The 19,975-nt window shown below is 48.3% G+C and overlaps 2 protein-coding genes across 7 annotated transcripts in view; one reads left to right on the top strand and one right to left on the bottom strand.

Annotated features, from left to right (window-relative positions):
• COL8A2 (collagen type VIII alpha 2 chain) overlaps window positions 1-9,164 on the top strand; it is a 37,072-nt gene extending 27,908 nt beyond the window's left edge. For 3 of the 5 annotated variants that reach the window (XM_001380654.3, XM_007492801.2, XM_056795145.1), the window contains 2 exons: window positions 3,699-3,963; window positions 4,829-9,164. In XM_001380654.3, coding sequence (XP_001380691.1) covers window positions 3,783-3,963; window positions 4,829-6,753 — 2,106 coding nt within the window. In that variant the 5' untranslated portion in view covers window positions 3,699-3,782 and the 3' untranslated portion in view covers window positions 6,754-9,164. The remainder of the gene's footprint in view (window positions 1-3,698; window positions 3,964-4,828) is intronic. The other 2 variants (XM_056795144.1, XM_007492805.2) reach the window with 1 other exon arrangement.
• A 1,657-nt stretch (window positions 9,165-10,821) lies between these two features.
• On the bottom strand, window positions 10,822-16,353 carry ADPRS (ADP-ribosylserine hydrolase). Of its 2 annotated transcripts, none has more exons than XM_001380651.4 (6): window positions 16,034-16,353; window positions 13,565-13,661; window positions 13,130-13,337; window positions 12,779-12,963; window positions 12,239-12,339; window positions 10,822-11,704 (listed from the first exon to the last, which is right to left on the bottom strand). In XM_001380651.4, the coding sequence occupies exons 1-6, from the start codon at window positions 16,305-16,307 to the stop codon at window positions 11,412-11,414; spliced, it is 1,158 nt and encodes a 385-aa protein (XP_001380688.2). In that variant the 5' UTR covers window positions 16,308-16,353; the 3' UTR covers window positions 10,822-11,411. The 2 variants fall into 2 exon arrangements, with proteins under 2 accessions (XP_001380688.2, XP_007492862.2); XM_007492800.2 differs by having other exon boundaries at window positions 10,822-11,607; window positions 13,565-13,675; window positions 16,034-16,164.
• Between the last annotated feature and the right edge of the window lie 3,622 nt (window positions 16,354-19,975).

The raw sequence follows: 19,975 nt of genomic DNA, 5'->3' as shown, positions 1-19,975 counted from the left end.
AGAGAAACAAAAAAGAAAAAGGAAGAAAAAAATAGTTCAGCAAAACTAGCCAACATATTAAAAGAGCCTGACCAATGTCATGTTCTTCAACCACAGCCTTCTACCCTGGTAAAAAAAAAACAAAAAACAAAAAAAAAACAAGAGAAGGCAGCTTCTCATTGGGGGAATAAACTTAGTTTTGATCATTTAACAGCATTCAGTTTCAGTGTTTTCATTGTGGTTCTTCATTTTGTTTACATTCTTGTAGATAATGTGTATATTGTTCTCCTAAGTCTGCTTACTTCACTCTGCATCAGTTCATGTAGATCTTCTTAAGCTTCTCTGCAATTCATCAGTCATTTCTTACAACTCAGTAAAATCATATAATTCACAAACCATAATCAGTGATACTTTTTTTTTTTAACCCTTACCTTCCGTCTTGGAGTCAATACTGTGTATTGGCTCCAAGGCAGAAGAGTGGTATGGGCTAGGCAATGGGGGTCAAGTGACTTGCCCAGGGTCACACAGCTGGGAAGTGTCTGAGTTCAGATTTGAACCTAGGACCTCCCGTCTCTAGGGCTGGCTCTCAATCCGCTGAGCTACCCAGCTGCCCCCTGTGATACTTCTTATAAGTACTTCTAGAAATATTTTAGTGTATTTGGAGCCTATCTTTTTTGTCATTTATTTAACCTCAGGCTATGTTCCTAGCACTGACTCTAAGTCAAAGAGTAGGGGCATTTTAAATACTTTCTTTGCAAAATTCCAAATTGCTTCCTTCCTTCCTCCCTTCCTCTCCCTCCCTCCCTCTCTCTCTCTCCCTCTCCTTTTCTCTCTCCCTCTCTCTCTGTCTCTGTCTCTCTCTCCTCTCTCCTGAAACTCTTACCTTCTGTCTTAGAACTGATACAAGTATCAATTCCAAGGTAGATCAGTAAGGGACAGGGGGTTGAGGTTAAGTGATTTGCCCAGGGTTATACATATAGAAAGTGTCTGAGGCTAAATCTGAACCAGGGTCCTTCTGACTGCAAGATTGGCACTGTATCCACTGAGTCACAGAGCTGCCCCTTCCAAATTGCTTTGCAAAATTATTGGACCAATTCACACCTCCACCAACCAAGGCCTGGGTTCTCAAAGCATGGTTTTCTGACTCTTTGGGGTTCTTGAAACTCTTTCAGGTGCTCCATGAAGTCAAAACTATTTTTTGGTCATAATTCTGAGATGTTATTTGCTTATTAAAATATTCTCCTCCTTTGCCAACTACATATTTGTGTTAGACTGCATGTTCTTCATTTACTTCAACCAAAACAACATAACAGTTTGAATGCAGAAGCAGATAGAAGAATCCAGTTTCTTCTGTTAAGTCAGACATTAAAGAGATTTGCAGTGAGTGATATGTATAACAATACCACTCTTTTCACTAACATTTTGTTTGGAAAATACAATTTTTTTTCATTAAAATGTCATTTATGCCAACATTAGTAGCTTTATTGTTATTTTAAATCAAATTAATAAATACTTTCAAATTTATTTTAATTTCAAATACAGTAAGGATTGCTAGATAGAACCCAAAGAAACAAAAGCTCTTTGGGATTCTCAATAATTTTTGAGTATTAAGACGAAAAAGTTTGATAATCACTGCATTAGGGTAGTCATCTTATCACTGATTTTTTGGTCATTTTTACCAGTTTTCTGTATGTAAGGTGAATTACCTTTTTAGGAATGCCTTTTATCGGTCTTCATTAAGCATGTTTTCCAGTCTTATCATTCTAGTGACTTTCTTTGGACATGCTCTAGGTTTTCCATGTTTTTGCCAAAATATGATGCCCAGAAGTAAATGCAATGCCCCAGTGTATTTGATCCAGGCAAAGTAGAGCAAAATAATCACCTACCTCCATTACCCTCTATCTTCTATCTTCTTCCTCAGTCCACAAGCTGGGGCCCTCTGACAAAAGCAGACATTCCTTGGAGCTAAATCTAGGGAACTGACCCTGTTAGTGACCCTTTCCAACTACAGTCTAGCCAGGGGACTGTTCAAATTTTTGACTTCCTCATCATACTATTGACTCACATACATAAAGCGTCCAGCTTTTTCCACAAACTGTTGGCTCCTTCCAATTTTTTGTGGAGTTCATTTTTGGAAATCTAGAGGACTTAAAAATTAGCCCTACCAAATCTCAGATTAAAACAACACTGTTCTAGCCTGAGATTTTTTTTTTTTTGGTGGAGGGGAGGGGATTCCAGACTCTTGTCATCCAAAGTGTCAAATATTCCTCAAAGCTACTTCTTATCTGCCAATTTGATAACTATGCCATCTCTACTTTCATTCAAATCATTGAAAAAAAGGTTGCACTGTAGGAGGCAAGAACAGATTCCCAGAACACAGTTAGACTGCCTTTCAGGTTGACATTGACCCATTGCCAGTTCACCTAACTGTATTATTTATCACCTAGCCTGGGTCTCTATTTTATCTAACATCATAAGTAGGAGAAACTTTGCCACATGTTTTGCTGAAAGCTAGGCAAACCGTTATGCTGAATTTCCCTGATCTAGTCTTATAATTCTGTGGTAGATTAAGTGATGAACATGAATTTAGGAAGACGACTTTAAATCACAGATGCTTACTAGTTGTGTGACCTTGGGCTAGTCACTTAACTTCTGTCTGCCTCAGATCCCTTAATCTATAAAATGAAGAGCATGAATACTTACCTCCTAGGGTTGTTCTGAGTAGAAAATGAAATATTATTTGTAAAGCAGTGGTTTATAAATGCTAGTTACTAGTATTATGATTACTAATTGTTATCACCCTAGACAAATCACTTAACTTCTTTCAATGTAAGTTTCCTCTTTTGTAAACTAGGGAGAAAAATAGCACCTACCTCTCAGGTTGTTGTGGGGATCAAATGAAATCATATGTAAAATGCTTTACAAACCTTAAGATACTCTATAAATTCTAGCTGTTATGAAGGCTTTTAGGATTTCTTTTTTTCATCCCCTTAAATAAGAAGTCTAGAAATTTGCCACACAACAAAGTCAAGCTCATTGGTCTACAGTTTGCAGAATATGCCTTCTCTCTTTTTGGAAAGTTGAAATATTAGCCCTTCTACAGTCCTGCTAGGGTCTCCCTTTCTTTAAAATCTTCCGTTGATAGAGTACCAGGCCTAGAGACAGGAGGTCCTGGGTTCAAATGTAACCTCAGACACTTCCTAGTTGTGTGACCCTGGGCAAGTCACTTAACCCCAATTGCATACCCCTTACAGTTCTGCATTGGAATCAATACACAGTATTGATGGAATATATATGAAGGTAAGGGTTGTTTTTTTTTAAAAGATCTATCTCAGAGCACCCCTCTTCTGATCCCCCAATAGTTACCCCTGGTGGTCCTGAATAGTGACCCTGCTGATCCCCAATAGTGAACAGTTTGGTCCCCCGTAGTGATCCTGCTGATCCATCATTAGTGACCCTGCTGATTTCCCAAGAGTTCATGAAATGGCTGGTCCCCCAATCTTGGTGACCCTCCAAGAGTGACCCTGCTGATCTCCCAATAATGACCCTATTGATCCCCTAAGTAATCTTTGTGATTCTCCAATAGTGGCCCTGCTGGTCCCCAATGAGACTCTGCTGAGCCTCCCCCCTTCCCCCCATCGTGACCCCCTGGAGGCCCACCTCCCCGTAGAGCCCTTTGGACGCCCGTGACCACGCTGAGTTTCTGCTGTCCCTCTCAGCAGAGCGAGTCGCCTTAGAGCCAGAGCCAGAGCCAGAGCCAGAGCCGGAGCCGGAGACAGAGCCCAAAGGGAGCGGGAGCCGCCATGCAGCCGGGGCCCTCGCCCCCTTCTCTGCTGCTGCTGCTGTTACTGCTGGTGACCGGGCTGAGGGCCGCAGCCGGAGGCGGGGCCGGTGGGACAGGGTACGCGCAAGTGAAGTACGTGCAGCCCATGTTGAAAGGACCCGCCGGCCCCCCCTTCCGGGAAGGCAAGGGCCAATACCTGGGTAAGCAGTAGGGCCTTCCCCGCCCTGCCCCTCCTTCAGCCCCTCCCCTCCCTCTCCGCCCCTCCGCTCGGCGGCCTCTCTCCTTTGCTGCCACCTAACGTCTCGGCCTGCAGCACCCTGCTCCTCCCGCTCTTGTCCTCCTTCCTCTTCATACTCTGCCCGGTCTTTGCTCACGACCAGTCTAGCTGAGGGTAGAGGCTGCCCGGGAGAAGGGGTGGGGGGACTTGAACTTGACCCTGTGTCCAGAGCCACGGAGAGGTGCCGGACAGTCCCGCTGCTGCTAGCGCCCCCGGCCTCGGACAGAACCAGCCGCGTCACTGCCCTCGGGTGTAGGCGGGCCTTCCTCTCCCTAGGCAACGTGGGCGGGGCCTCTGAGGTCGGCGGAGGGCTTTCTCCTCTTCCCGCCTCGGGACCAGGCTTCCCGCAATGTCCGCACACCCTTTCTGCCCTGCACCTCCTCTAGGAGGGCGGGCAAGGCCCAGGGCTGGATTTGAGTGGCAGTTCTCTCCCCCTGACAGAACTCCAGCCCCCGGGCGGGAACGGCTACTTGGGTCAGCGAGCCCCAGCTGGGGGTGTGAGGGAGGAGGCTCAGCGGAAATAGCTTCTCGCCTAGGGCTGCTGCTGCTTCTCTCCCCACAAAACAGGGGCAGGCTCCACTGCCTCTGCAGCGGGCCCATGGGAGCCTGGGGAAATGTGGCTTGTCCGTCCGTGCCTGACAGTGTCCTGAGGTTCCCCTCCCTGCTGGTCCGGTCTTTTCCCTCCCTAACGTCTTGCCTCGAATCTTTGGGAGGAAGGGAAGAGGTGCTGGGTGATCTTATTCCCAAAGCCTCTGACTCTGGACCCCCGTCTCTCTTTCTTTCCTCAGAACTGCCACCGCCAATGCTGCCAATGGACCTGAAAGGGGAACCTGGTCCTCCGGGGAAGCCTGGTCCCCGGGGCCCTCCAGGCCCTCCTGGCTACCCAGGAAAGCCAGGGACAGGCAAGCCAGGCCTGCATGGCCAGCCAGGCCCTGCTGGCCCCCCTGGCTTCTCTAGGGTGGGGAAGCCGGGTGTCCCGGGTGTCCCAGGCAAAGTGGGCAGCAAGGGTGAACCAGGTCCTAAGGGCGAGCCAGGCCTTCGGGGGGACCAGGGCCTTCGAGGACTGCCAGGGCCCCCCGGACTTCCAGGCCCATCAGGCATTGCTGTCACTGGCAAACCAGGACCACAGGGTGCTCTGGGTCCACAAGGCTTTAGGGGGGAACCAGGACCCAGAGGAGAACCAGGACCTCGAGGAGAAAGAGGCCTCAAGGGTGACAATGGGGTGGGCACACCAGGCCAGCCAGGTGTCCCAGGCAATGGGGGTCCCCCTGGCCCTCCAGGTCCTCCGGGCCCCATGGGTTTGGGTAAACCAGGCCTGGATGGGCTTCCAGGTGCCCCAGGGGATAAAGGAGCCACTGGGGCTCCTGGGGGACCAGGACAAACTGGAGAACCAGGAGCCCTGGGGCCAAGGGGACCCCCAGGACTAGATGGCATTGGGGTACCTGGGGCAGTAGGTGTGCCTGGGCCCCAGGGGCCTGTGGGTGCAAAGGGGGAACCTGGGATTAGGGGCCTTCCTGGTTTGCCAGGCCCTACAGGCTATGGGAAGCCAGGGCTCCCAGGTCTCAAAGGAGAAAGGGGCCCAGCAGGGGTCCCCGGGGGTCTGGGTGACATAGGTGAACCAGGAGAGGATGGTGAGCCAGGTGAGCCAGGGCCTCAGGGCCTTACAGGCCCTCCTGGCCTTCCTGGGTCCATGGGACTACCAGGGAGGCATGGGCTACCTGGTCCCAAAGGCGAGGCAGGGCCAAGTGGGCCTCCAGGGGTGCCTGGGATCCGAGGAGACCAGGGGCCAAGTGGTATTGTGGGAAAACCTGGAGTCGTTGGAGAGAGAGGATTACCTGGGACACAGGGACCTCCAGGGCCAAGTGGGCCCAAGGGAGAGCCAGGCATCGTTGGGCTTCCTGGGGGGCCAGGGGTGGCAGGAGGGCTGGGACAGAAAGGGGAGGTAGGTGTCCCAGGCCAGCCTGGTCTGAGGGGACCTTCAGGGATTCCTGGGCTTCAGGGCCCATCAGGTCCCATCGGGCCCCAGGGTCTTCCAGGCCTAAAAGGGGAACCAGGCCTCCAAGGCCCCCCGGGGGAAGGAAGGGTAGGAGAACCAGGCTTAGCTGGACCTACAGGGCCCCCTGGCATCCCTGGAAACCCAGGACTCAATGGTCCCCCAGGGCCTCCAGGGCCCCCAGGTCCACCTGGGCCCCCGGGGAGTTTGGATGAGATGGGTATTGCAGGACTGCACTTGCCCAATGGTGGGGTTGAAGGGGCAGTGCTGGGCAATGGCAGAGGGGCCAAGCCCCAGTCTGGCCTTGGGGAACTTTCAGTTGGCATCGCCCCAGCCTTTACTGCTGTGCTCACTTCACCCTTTCCGGCTTCGGGGATGCCAGTCAAGTTTGACCGGACGCTGTACAATGGCCACAGTGGTTACAACCCTGCCACGGGCATCTTCACCTGCCCCATTGGTGGTGTCTATTACTTTGCTTACCACGTGCATGTCAAGGGCACCAGTGTCTGGGTGGCTCTCTATAAGAACAATGTTCCTGCTACCTACACTTATGATGAGTACAAGAAAGGCTACCTGGACCAGGCGTCAGGAGGGGCTGTGCTCGAGCTGCGCACTAATGACCAGGTGTGGGTGCAGATGCCCTCAGACCAAGCCAACGGCCTCTATTCCACCGAGTACATCCACTCGTCCTTCTCTGGCTTCTTGCTCTGCCCCACATAACAGGCCAGGGACCCACGGCCACCAGCTACCCCTCCCACATCCATCTTTAGTAGTAGTAGTATTTTTTAATTAAAAGCAAAGGACCAGATGGTTAGAGAAGACACTGGGAGACAGCAGTGGCTAGAGGAGACCTGCTTTCTTCTTCTGATTGCTTCTGAAAGAGACTGATCCTTGAGGAGGCTTTGCAAAGGTGGGACTGCCTCCTCTCTCCCTCTCCCTCTCCCTCCTGGGACTGGGGCTGAAGATGGTGCTGAACTGAAGGAGACTGCCACTGAGATGATGGGTATTAATTCACGCTCAGGGTATGTGACTCCTGGCTTCCAGGCCTTATTGGAATTGCTCCATTTCTATTCCAAGGACTAGGAGACTCATGGGCCTTCTATACACGTGCCTTGGGACGGAGACTCATTGACCATTCTCGGAAATCTGCCTCTCCATCCCTGGGCTTCTCTTCTGGGTGACAAAGCAGGGACCTCTCACATTCAGACTGCACTGAGGATAAAAGAAACTTCTCATCCCAGCTGCCCCAGCTTCCAATGTATGGGACTTCGGCCCCAAGACAAGTTTTATTTTGGGAAAGAGAGGAAGAGAAACCCCTGGTTAATCTTCTGATTGAAAGATGCTATGATGGCCTGTGCAGTGTTCTCCTAGGACACAGGGCAACAGGCTCATTGTCTTTACTGGTCACCATCTTCAAGTGATAGAGCTCGAGGTTGGTCCTGGCTGTCTTGCATGGTATGAATACTACACTTGTCCTTGCCTCCCCTAATCTCCCATAGTCCAGGAGGAAAGAGAAAAAATGTAGACAACACTAGGAAAAATCTACTCCTAAAGGGGCTCTTAAAGGGACAGGAAGACAAGGTACCCAGATGTGGGAGGTGAAAGACACCTCCAAAGCCACTGGGTGTAACATGCTCAGTCTTGGGATCCTGCATTTAACCTGCCTCCACCAGGCCCAGGACTTCTGTGTAAGGCTATGCCACTGTAGACCCTGCTCCCATGAGTGCAGGGGAGCAGCCAGTCTGCTAGACTGACTAGAATCTAGGTATTTATTGGATTCTTCACTCCCACCTCACTTTTCTGAACAAGAGCCATGAAGCAGGGGGCCGGGGGTCCTCTCCCATTTCATTTTGGTGTTCTATGTGATCTTAAGGTCCAGAAAAACGACTGGATGGTAATAGATGTTAGTCTTGGCAGCCACATCTGGAAAGAGGGCAGTTAGATCCTTTTCTTCCCAACTTCTAATTTCAGGTCTGTTCCCAAAAGGGGCTGGAGAGGAACTTTCTCTGCTCCTGGGTGATGGCTGCAGTATATTCTTTTGTCACCAGATCCAGTCTTAGCTTTGGAGGGTGGGGAAGGGAAGGGGACATGATGGAGGAGAGCAAGGCTGGTGGCCACTCAACCCCACTCTGAAAAGAGGAGGGGCTTCCCTTCAAGTTGACAACTAAATGCCCAGCAGCCCTATAAGCTAGTGTTGGTTCCTAAAACCAAGGGTCTTATGCCTGACCAATCTGACCATTTTGTTTATTCTATGTGTGAACCTTGGAATCATCTTTGAAACTGCTGGTGCTAGCTGCTCCAGAACACTGGAGCATCTGTTGTATACAACACTACAACATCTGTTGTAACAAAACTACTGCCAACTCCTGCTTGTTCTTTCAGGCTCTGGTTCACTTGAGGCCTTTGCTAACCTTTGTGTATCCTGACATCTCTTCCCCCCCTTTTCCTCTCCCACAATCTAGGACATCTGAATCCAAAAGAAATCCAACTTATTATCTGGTACAAGGGTTGGGAAAGAACCTGGGTGAAGCTTGGGAAAAGGAAGGTCTGGGAGCCTCGAAGGATTTCTTTCTCTTCTGCTGGAAGCATCAAAGCCCACTTATCCTTGTCACTTGTCCCTTTCCTGTGCCAAGACCACCCCCGCCCTTGGGCTGGAATGGCTAGGTGGGCAGGCACTGACTTGCCCCAAATGGAGAATCAAGGGCAGAAGGAAGCCACCCAGCCGGGAAAGACTGTCCCTCACCACATGGTCCTGGCCAAATCTCTTTGCTGAAGCACTCAGCAGATTCCCAGCCAGCGGGACTGTGGATTGGTCACTTTTAGAGGCCTTCTCAAGGGCTAACTTTGATCAAGTCTGTCAATATTTGAAACTGAAAACTGCATTACCCCCATGCATTTGTATATTCTAATTCTTACTGTCTTTTTAAATGTTTAAAATATTTGCCTCTAGTATCTTCATCTCTAACCTGGTATATAGAGGGTTGTAGTTTTGTACATACCTATTCCATGCACTGTGTCAGAGCAAATTTGGTTAAAAAAACGCACTTGTGATAAACAAATGGGTTTCTCTTTGGAACTAAAATTACAGTACTTGACTGTATTGACACACCAATAAAATCTATTAAAACAGAGCACTGAGTGACATGTCCTTTTGTATTAAACACAAGCTCATTTGAGTCCTGGCTAGGCCCAGGGTTTCAGCCCAGTTTTCTGCCTCTTGTCATTTCTTGTCTCCCTGAAGCTTTAAGCAAACTTGCTTGCCCTGAGCCCCCATGGAGGCCCAACTCTAGGTTCTAGGACAATCATTCGCTACTCAGGATGGTTCCAAGGTGGTAGGGGCTCACACCCACATCCACAAAACCAACCTATTCTTAGGGCAATTCTGGGCTGGCTCAGAGAAGCAGCTGCTGGCCTGTTGCTGGCTAATCTGGGGCAGACCCCAAACTTCTCCAGAGCATTCCATGGAGCTGTCTAGCAGCAGAGCATGACAGCTGGCAGTGTCTCTAACACAAGTTATTTCAACATCTGATGCAAATTATGAATGAAATCACTAGGCCTTTTCCCCCAGGGGTATGGCAGAGTTGGCTCCAGTTTTCAAGGTGGAGGATGGGGCCCAAGGTGAGCCAGCTGTCCAGGACTGCCCTCCTTCACAATGACGACAAAGTCTTTAAACTGAACCCTACAGCCCATTTAGCCCAGATATTGTGAGTGGATTTGGTCTTCTGGCAGGGGTTTGGCCCACATGCCCTGTGAGGTGCTCTATGAAAGCATGTTTGACAGCCCTGGTCTGGAGCAACCAGGGGCACTCATTTCCTCAAGGAGAGGTCTCCCTTCTTTGGGCCATGCAGACTTGGGGATAGCCAACTTGTGACATTCTTTTCTCCCTGTCCTTTGGTCCCTTTTGAAAATCCATTTTGTTCTCTAAGAAGGCTCAGCTGAGCCTAGAAACAGCTGTCATTGACAATCCCCCCCCCCCACCCCCTTTGCTCTTAGTGAAGGACAAATTGCTCCCCAGACTGGGGCTCATATCTCACATTCTCAGCTCTGAGGGGGGCAAGAGATTCCAGCAAGGCAGCAGCTTCCCAGAAAGGCCCGATAATCTGATGCATTCTTCCCTACCTAGGAATGAGATTCTGTGGGTAAATTCCCAAGTGCATCCCTGCTCTGAGGCAAACCAACTTCTTCCTCTCTGACCCAGCTAGGGCAAGTAAACAGGACCCTTGCAAGGCGAAACATTCCATCAAATAACCTGCAGATCCAAGCTTTTGAAGAAACAGATGTAGCAGGGTTCTTGCTGCTTCACATGGAGTAATCCTGTGGTCATGGGTCACACAAATAATGATCCTGCCTGGCTCTGACTCTCATCAGATGCCATTTCCATTTCAACTATGGCTGCCCAAAGACAGGCTTCTGTCCCTAGCCTGGTGAGCCTGAGAGGCTGGGTCTGGATCCTGATGGGCAGGAGAAACTTTTTGGACCCATCCTCTTCTGTACTACCTCCCCTTCTAGACACCTTAGGCTAAGTGGCTTTCAGACACTAGGGGAAAACATTCTTGAGGTAGAGACGCAGCCCAATCCTCTGAGCTCTACTGTGTGACACCTTAGAAGAAAAATCTCACAAATTGGGCACTATTCTGCCCTGCCCCACAGAGGCTCTCTGATCCTTTCAGAGATATCTGCCTCCCTGTCACCTGGGGTTCTCAGTTTTGCCTGCCTTCTCCCTAACACCCACTCCTGCTGGCACACAGGCAGAAGAGGTAAAGTATCCAGAGCCAAAGACAAAGCATAGAAGGGTCTGCCAGTAACTTTATTGGGAGGCTGCATGATATTCAGAGGAAATCACAGTGAGTGCCCACCCTAATAGAGCTGTTACCTCAACCAGGCAAAGGTCTTCTCTGGGGCCTGAGAGTCCCCAAACTAACAACTTCAAGACTCTTAAGGTCCCTGGGCAGTGAGTCAGGCTTGGCCAGTCCAGGAAAGCAAATCTACTGAGACTAAGACTCCAGAGACCACATCGACCTCACCAACCCCTGGTTTCAATTATCTCTCATCCCTGCCAAGAGTCAGGAATTTCTCCTTTCAGTTCAGACCTGTTTCTGCCGTAGTCACGAAAGTCTCCTGTGAGGCCTGAGGATCAAGCTCTGGGATCTGGGGGTCACACCATCATATGGGCCATCCCGAATGTGGTATGTGGCCATACCAGAGGGCCACACCTATACCACTCACCAATGAAATACAGGGTCCCTCTTCCCATCCCCCATTCCCAATCACCATACAAGGCCCCATGCTTCAGGAGGGGGCAGGCCAGTAAGCACGGGAGGCCCCAAGGTTTGCTCCCAGCCAAGCGCTGCTGCCTGAATGTGCCCTGGCCACAGCCCTCACAAGTCCTTGCTGAAGAGCTGATGCAGGTTCCGGGCCAGCACATCTGTCTCTTCGTAGCCCTCACAGCTTTGCTGCCAGCTCTCTGGAACCTGCTCCATGCCATAGTAGGCCCCAGCAATGGCCCCGGCCATGGTGGCGATAGTGTCGGTGTCCCCCCCCAGGGAGATGGAGTAGATGAGTGTCCTCTGGAGGCTGTTGAAGGTGGCGGGGATAGCAGGGTCAGGAGCCATGCAGCGCAGAAAGCAGTAAATGGCAGTGGGGACTGACTCAAAAGCTGCGATGCCATTCCCTGTGGAGGACACATGATCATGGGAACTGCACACATGCAGCCAAGGTCCTGAGACCACCCCGGGGCAAAGATTTCTTCCATCCATGGACAGGATTGGGCAAGTTCATGAGCCTCATAAATTGGCCCAGGGGAGAGACAGAGACAAGGCCAACCCAGTAGCCAAGTCATTGAATTTGCTTAAATGATTTTTCTTGTGTTTTCTGCTTGGTAGGCCAAACTGGTGTACCACTGGTGGGCACTGGTTAGATGGCACTTTTTCTTGCAAAGCTGAAACGAAGGTAAAGGAACCTGAACCCCTGTCCCAGTTTCTCCACTTCAGCCTCTGCAAGAGTCTAGTTTCTCCCCTGAGAGAAGTACTTAGTGACAGAGGTGCATGCTCTCCTCCCTGCCCCAGCCCTAGGGATGGCAAAGACAAGTTGGGATACAGAAGTATAGCTTCATCTCCATTCTAGGCCCTGAAGGATGGGGTCAGGCCCTATCCACCTGAGGAGAAGTGAAAGGGGAGGAGGACAGCAGAGCCTCCAACCAACCCACCAAGCTCAGACAAGACTTCCTCCTTGGTCATTAAGCCCTGCTCCAAGAACTCCCCGATCTTCTTCAGTTTGTTCAAGTATGGCCGCTCTTCCATGCCCAGCCTGGGAATCAAAGAGAGTCCATGGAGGTCATGGCTAACGTACACAGGCCAGATTTGGGAGGTCCTAGGATACAATGCTGGGTGGCATATAGAGGAAGAAAGGTGGATAGTAGAAAAAGAGATGCTTTCAATGAAGAAAACATGCAGCCTGGGGAAGGAGGGGTATAGGGATAGGGATGGGGATATATGGGTGTGAAGGGGTATGTGTGTCATCTATTCCCTGAGATCCAGGAAGTTCCAACAGGGCACCTCTTTCTGGTAGGGGGCAGGGGGGGGGAAAGGACTCTTTTCAACTTCTACTCAGTGCTTTCCATGAAAAAAAGGAAAATGAAAAAGAATCAGATGCCAGTCTATTGCTGCTACTGGCCCAGACCATGTCCAGGTCTTCATGGCTTAGTTCACACTCACCCAACAGCATTCAAATGTTCATTCCTACTTACTCCCTTGCTTCAGATAGAGACCGGTCGTCATTCTCCACCTCCTCCATGTGGTCCAAAAGCTGTTGGAGAAATTGCTCCCGGGATGATTCTCCTTGAAGGGCCAGGTGCACAGCCAGAGCCTGCAGGGTGGCACCATTATAGCCCAGCGAGGAGGCATGGGTCAGCTGGGCTGAAAGTCGGGCAAACTGCAGAAAGGGGGGGAATGGGAAGGGACAGGGAAAGAAATATTGTCATAGGAGCTGTGCCAGGAAACAGGATGGAGGCAGAATGGAATACTGTCATAGAAGCCATGTCAGGGAGAAGAGAAAAGGGAAGGAAGAACCCCTCCAGTGGTCAGCTTAGCTCACACACCTTCTGAACATCTTTGGTGTTACTGTAGGCCAAGGAGATGCCAGCCACCCGCATGGCACCCCCATTGCCATAGGAACCCTTCCCATTGAACTGAGCCCGAGCTGGCTCAAAGACGTCTATGCATTTGGGGTTCAGCAGCTTTTTGAACACAGTAATCACTGCAGCACCATAGCCTCGATCAGGATCTTTCTTGTACTCCTGAGCGAACCTGGAGAGGGAAAGGCAAGGGCCCTGGCTAGGCTTCAAGAGATACTCCCCAAAGCCAAGAAAAGGAAATGATTTGTGGGGGAGGGAAGGGAGACGGGCAGAAGAAGCTGTCTAGGAATGAGCAGCAGGGGTTATTGTCTTAGTCTTTCTGAGCTGGAGGCTCAGAAACCTTAGACAACCATCAACCACATCAGGGAATTGCTTAGTTCCACCCATTCCCCCCCTCACCTCTTGGCCATGTCCACCTCATCGAAGGCCTCCTTGGCCAGCAGGGACTGCACCAGGGCTCTGGTCATAGCAGTGTCATCTGTGTAGTACAGGGCCTCTGCAGGGAGAGGGCTGAGGTAGGGTGGGGTTGGGGGAGGCAAGGGCTGAGGCTTAGAGTCAAAGGGCAATCTCATCCCTCTCAAACTCAATAGGGCTAAATGTGAGCTTATTTTCCCCCTAAACAATTATTTGTCATTCTTCCAATTTTAAAACTTAAGAGTCTTTTGGATTCTTTTCTCTCCTCAGTCTTGCCTCCACATCTAGGCATTCACCAAGTCTAGGTGAATCTTTATTTCAAATTATCCTGCCACCACTCTAGCAGAGACATTCATCATCTGAATCAATTCCAACTATTTCATCTTTCTCGACCTCTAAGATTTTATATCTCCAAGTCAACTTATATTACTTCTCTAAAATTACCTTACTAAAACACTTCTCTAAACATAACCCCTATGAATTTTCCAAGATTCTCCAGTGCCTACAAAATATAATTTAACCTGACATTGAAGGTCCTCTATAATCTAGGCCATACCTACCTCTCCAGCCTTCTCTCTCATCATTTCCCAACATGAGTCCCTTCATTCCAATCAATGGGATCTGACTCTTCACCAAAAGAGATGCACTTTCCCTAAATCCTGGTCATTCCTCTGGATCCAATCAAAGCCTAAATACTCCATAAGAACTTCTCAGGCGCCAGTGATGTCCTTCATCTGAACTTGAACAGTCTTAATGTCTGTATCTCTATGGCCTGTGTCCTGGCATTGTTATCTTGCCCTGTGTGTATCTTGTCAGGAACCTTATTACAGTTCCTTGGGCTCTTAGTGCCTGCTGATGTAGATAAAGACAGGCAGGATAGGTAAAAAGCAAGAAAAGGAGAGGAGAGCTACTTGGAACATAGATCATAAAGTCAGATATAGAAGGAACCAAATATAATTCCCTCATTTTTATAGTAGGAGAAACTGAAAGTCAGAAAGAGGAAGGTCAAGGTGGTTTCCATGGGACTTCCTTGCCCTCAATTCTGTCTGATATCTGTGCTATTTAACGTTTTCATTAATGACATAGTTAAAAGTATAGAGGATACATATCACATCTTCACCTGGCACAAAGGTAAAAGAGAGAGCTAACACAATGGATGGTAAAGTCAAAATCCAAAAAAATTTTGACAGGCTACACCTTAACTGGGCAGAATCAAATGAGATGAAATTTAATGGTGATAAATATAAAGTCTTATGCCTGGGTTCAAAAAATCAACCTCTCAATTGTAAGATGGAGGGGGGGGAAGAAAAGTGGGGGGGGTTGAGGCATGGCTAGAGAGCAATTTATCTAGGAAAGGAGTATTTAGGAGTATCAACAGATTCTAAGTTCAGTGTGAGTCAACAGTATGACCATGGCAACTAAGAAAGCTCATTCAATCTTGGGTTCTGTTAAGAGAGTCATAGTCTCCAGGAATAAGTAGGCAACAGGCATAGGATCACAATTTCAGAGCTAGAAGGAACTTCAGATGTCATCTAGTCGAATTTGTCATTTTACATATGAAGTTCAGATCTGACTTGTTCAAAGTCATACAGAGGCATCAAGGTGACACAGTGGATAGAATCCCAGGCCTGGAGTCAGGAGCACCTGGGTTCAAATCTGTTCTCTGATACTTCCTAGCTGTCGATTGCCTAGCCCTTGCTTTTTTGTCTTAACACTTGTTACTCAGTCAGAGAGGGTTAAAAAAAAAAGACTAAAGTCACAGATATGAGTAGAGGAAAGAACTAGGATCCCTTTATGCTCCACCCCAGCCAATCCCCAAATAGAGGGATGTGTTTGGTTTTTGATAAGGGATTTAAATGATAAAGTCATTGATAAAAAGCTGGAATGGGTCTAGAAGGGGACAACCTTGGTGGCCTTGTCCAGTTAAAGGAAAGGGAAATTTTAGAATAGAGAACTTGGAGGATACATGGAACCCTCTTCCCAAACACTGGAAGGCTGTCCTCGGGGCCCAGTTTGTTCTGTTAGGTTCCTAGGAGCAGAACGGTGAAGAGTGGGTGAAGGTTACAGAGAGGCCCAATTGGACTTGGTGACAGTCGGCGAGGGGCTGCCCTGGGAGAGAGTAGGCTCTACTTCATTGGAGGTCTTCAAGCCAAGGCTGCATGCAGGCCTGACCCCTAGAGAAGTCTCCTTCCCATGGGGGTGGTTCTCCATGGTCTCTAAGAGCCTTCCCAGCTTCCATCAAAAACCCAGGCTTTCTGATGCCTAGTCGAGGGCTATGGCAGCTCCAGGGGAAACAGCAGGGAAGTCAGGCTCATCAGGGTCCGGTCCCGCCCAGCCCCGATGCTCCTGGCCTGACCCCTCAAAGATGGTCTTCTTTATCCCTAGCTATGCCCCGCCCCCTGGAACACGCGCCCCCTCGCCCCTCCCCCACATTGGCTCAAGCGCTCCTCCCACCTGTGCGCGCGCTCCCCTTCGCTCCAGGCTCGGGCTCCAGGCTACCCACGTGACTCAGCAGTGACGCCATGGTAACGTCGTCGTGAGCCTCGTAGACGGCCCCCAAACAGTCCCCGAGAAGCGCCCCGGCCAGGCAGCCCCGGAACCGTGATAGAGAACGTGCCGCTCCGGCCGCTGTTCCGCCCGTCACCGCCGCCATCACAGCCGCCATCAATCGCCACAGTCTGCCGCCACTTCCGGGAGTGCGGGCACGCCCACCTCCTTTCACCTCCATACTGGGATATAGGTCCACCCCTTTAGCTTGAGCAAGCCCCGCCCCTGCCCATAGAAGACCCTCCCCTTCCTCTGATCAAATCCGGACTCTTCCTGGCACAGACCCCATTCTCTCCTGCAAAGCTCCACCCTTCCCATCCAGCTGCTCCAACTCGTTCTTTCTCTGTCTTTTATTATGACAGCTCGAATTTATCTGGACCTTTTAAATTAAGGAAACGGGAAAGACCATTTTTGGTCTGGAACTGCGATTTCATCAGTGTAAGGAACCAGCCTTTGTGTGCCTCGGAGAGCTGCCTGGGACCGAGCGGACTTAAGCTGCTTGCCCGGGCTGAGTCAGTCAGGCGGCGGCTTCGAAGGAGGTGCAGAACGTTGGCCATCCATTAGGGAAGGGCTAAAACCAGTGTGGTCCGTGAATGTAATAGAAAATGAAGTAATATTATTAAAGCGCTTTACAGACTTTAAAGCACTTTATAAATGTTAGTTATTGATGGAACTGTAAGAAACGAACATCAAGATGATACAAAGAAGCATGAGGGGGAGGACTTAGGTGAAGGATGCAAAATGAAGTCAGTGGAAAAGGAACCTTGCCGGAGTTAAGACTTGAACCAAGGGTCTTTTAATAGTGTAGTGGATTTGGAGTGAGGAACGCAATGTCACTTATCGTGTGACCTGGGCAAGGCATTTAGCTCCGAGCTTTAGTTTCCTCATCTGTAAAATGGGGATAATAATAGCACTGATCTCATGAGTTTATTGTGGGGATCATATGAGGTAACCGACCTTAATTAAGTTACATAACTATGAGCTGTTACCAAGACCAGCCCTTTACTACTTATAGCATGTGACCACCTCTTAGCAAGAACTTTAGAGGCATCTAATCCAGGTCCCCCTCCTCTTATTTTATAGATGATTTAGAGAAAGGGGTCTGCCCAAGTAAGTAGCAAAAGAGGATTCAAATCCCAGTCCAGTGGGTTATGGTTTAAAGAACCCTGGATTTGGTGTCAAATTCACCAGAGTTCTAATGCCAGGTCTTTCTTTTACTTAGTGGGGCTGGGGGTCAGGGAATTAGGGCTTTGAGGACAGAAGTCACTTCTTACTGCCTTAACCAAAAAAAAAAAAAGAATGGATTAGAGCAAGTTGTTTTGTTTGTTTGTTTTGTACCTGTGGTTAAAGCTATAGATTTCAGGAAGTCCGTGAACGTGGATGGGGAAAAAAACCTGCCATCTTTATTTTCACTAACCTGAAATTTAGCATTCCCTTCAATTAATAAAAATGATTTTGAGAAGGGATCCTTAGGTTTCCCTAGACCATGAACAAAGGTGTTAATGACATAAAAAGGGCAAAAAAAAAAATCTGGATTAGAGGCTGGCTGTATTTTCTTCAAGCTGTGATTTTCTGTGATTTTGGCTTCTAGTCCAGTATTCTGCCCAACTAACTTCCCTTAACTATTGATTATCTCTAATAGCTCAGAACTCCATGAGGGCAGGGAAGAGGCTTTAATCATCTCTCTTTTTGTCTTCAACCCCCATTTAGCTCAGAGCACTGCAAATATAGTTGGGAATCTGTAGTTTTCATGTTCTATTCACCTGCACAGATTCCAACCTTACTTGTGTACCTTTAGTAGGTGTTTCTCAAGTTATATCTAAAAATCTCATTCATTTCCAGAACTACAGAATTTCAACAGTAGAAGAGTTCTAAGAAATTAACCCTTAGCTTCTTTGGACCCCTGACATGACCTCTAAGGACCCTTCCAGCTCTAGCTATTATATTTTGGTTCAATTCCCTGATTTTATGGCTAAGAAAATTGAGACCCCCCAAAGTGAGAAGGGCTTGCCCAAAGTGAGTGACTGGTGATAAGCTTTTTCACATTCACCCAGGCTGGACCTTAGTCCTTTTTTGATATCCATACAATAGCAACAGTTGGTCTGTACTTGAAGTATGTCTGTTTGGTAGGACCTGCTAGTTTTGTCAGAATTACACCATGCTATGTACAGGATAACCTTATTGAATTTGAATAAATGTTTACTTGTTTCCCAAGTGGTTTCCCAAAGGCAAAAGTGAAACTTAAGAGAAAATTCTTTTGGGCATCTTCAGACCAGGACAATGTTGTAGATACAGGGTTAGCTAGATTTCAGCAAAACACTGGACAGTTTTGTATGTTGTCTTTTGAGCCTTCAGAAAGGCTGTTCCCAGTGCCTAAAATGCAGCTGTCACCTCTTCCTCTTAGATTCCTTTTCTATTTAAGCACCACCACATCCCATACACAGCAATTTCTGATCCACCAGGAGCAAGTAGTTCATTGAGTTTTAAGCTAAAAGTGAAGGCACTTGTAAGGCAAAAGGGATCACTGAAGGGAAGGGATCACAGATCACTGAAATTAGGATATTCTTTGAATGCCTAATGAGGAACGAGGAATGAAGGGCAGAAACCCAGGAAATAATTCTACTTCTGCCATAGCAAGCAAGCATCTGGGGAAAGGCATGATGCCTGGATCAGTTAAGACAGCCTACATGCATCTTGGGGACTGGGGCCAGATCAACTGAAACCGGTTTTCATCAGCTCACAGAACTAGGCATCATTAACCTGCTTATTTTACCATTAAGGAAATTGAGGAGAGTTTCCTTCTATGGAAAGAGGCTAAGTAAATTGCCCCAGGTCACACAATATAATAAAATAGTAGATTTGGGATTCCAACCCAGGCCCTTTGACTTCAAATCTAGTCTTTTCACAATACCATGCTACTTCCACACATAGGGCTGCTTGGAGGCAGCAACCAAGTTTCTTTTGAAGCCCCAAAACCCAACCCATCATATCTGATAATGGCCCTCTTCCAAGGCAAATCTCTGGGCTAACAGCATTTCCAAATACATGTGAAATGGAAGAATTTGAATTCTCCCAACCCAAATCACCTCATACTTATTAATGCAACATGTTTACTTGTTTCCCAAGTGGTTTCCCAAAGGCAAAAGTGAAACTTCCCTATGGGAAGATCTTTTCCCTTTTTTATCTCAAGTGTTGAAAACAATGCCTCATAATTCTGTGCAGTTTTCCCTATATACCTACTATATGAGATGACTGGAATAAGAATTTGGCCAGGCAACCTAGACAAGGGAAATAAACTTCAAAGGAAAGGTTGTTTATGGTGATAAAGTGATAGTCTGGGAATGAGAGTGAAGAGTATATACATATGCCTCCCTCTGGCCCACTTTGTTGAGGGAGCATTGGAGGAGTACCACCCCAGAACTGGAGAGAGGAACCAGAGATTCAATGTCTTCCAGAGAGATCTAGGTTTTCATGAATGCCACCAGTTAGAAAAAGGGTTAGATAAAGAAATCTTCCATTTAGCAAGCCCATAAGTGTTTGTAGAATTAGAGACAAAGGAGAGATATAGGTCCAATGATAAGAAGCTGAGATAGATTTGGAACTGGATGAAAGACCAGATAGAATTAGTAGCCATCAATGGCTTGATGTCTTCTAGGGGAGAGGACTCTAATAAGGATCTGTCCTTAGCTCTAGGGTGCTTAATATTTGTATTGGTGATTTGAATGCATGCATCTAAAGTATTCTAGAGATGACAAAGTTGGGAGGGACAGCAAGTGTGTTGAATGATGGCATCAGGATCCAAAAATACCCAGATAGGGTAGAATAAAGGCTTGAAACAAGAAGAAAACA

This window comes from Monodelphis domestica, chromosome 4, assembly GCF_027887165.1.
Source record: "Monodelphis domestica isolate mMonDom1 chromosome 4, mMonDom1.pri, whole genome shotgun sequence".
NCBI classification, from domain to species: Eukaryota; Metazoa; Chordata; class Mammalia; order Didelphimorphia; family Didelphidae; genus Monodelphis; species Monodelphis domestica.
The sequence above is the reverse complement of the archived record's forward strand: the minus strand, read 5'-3'. Positions and strand labels throughout refer to the sequence as shown.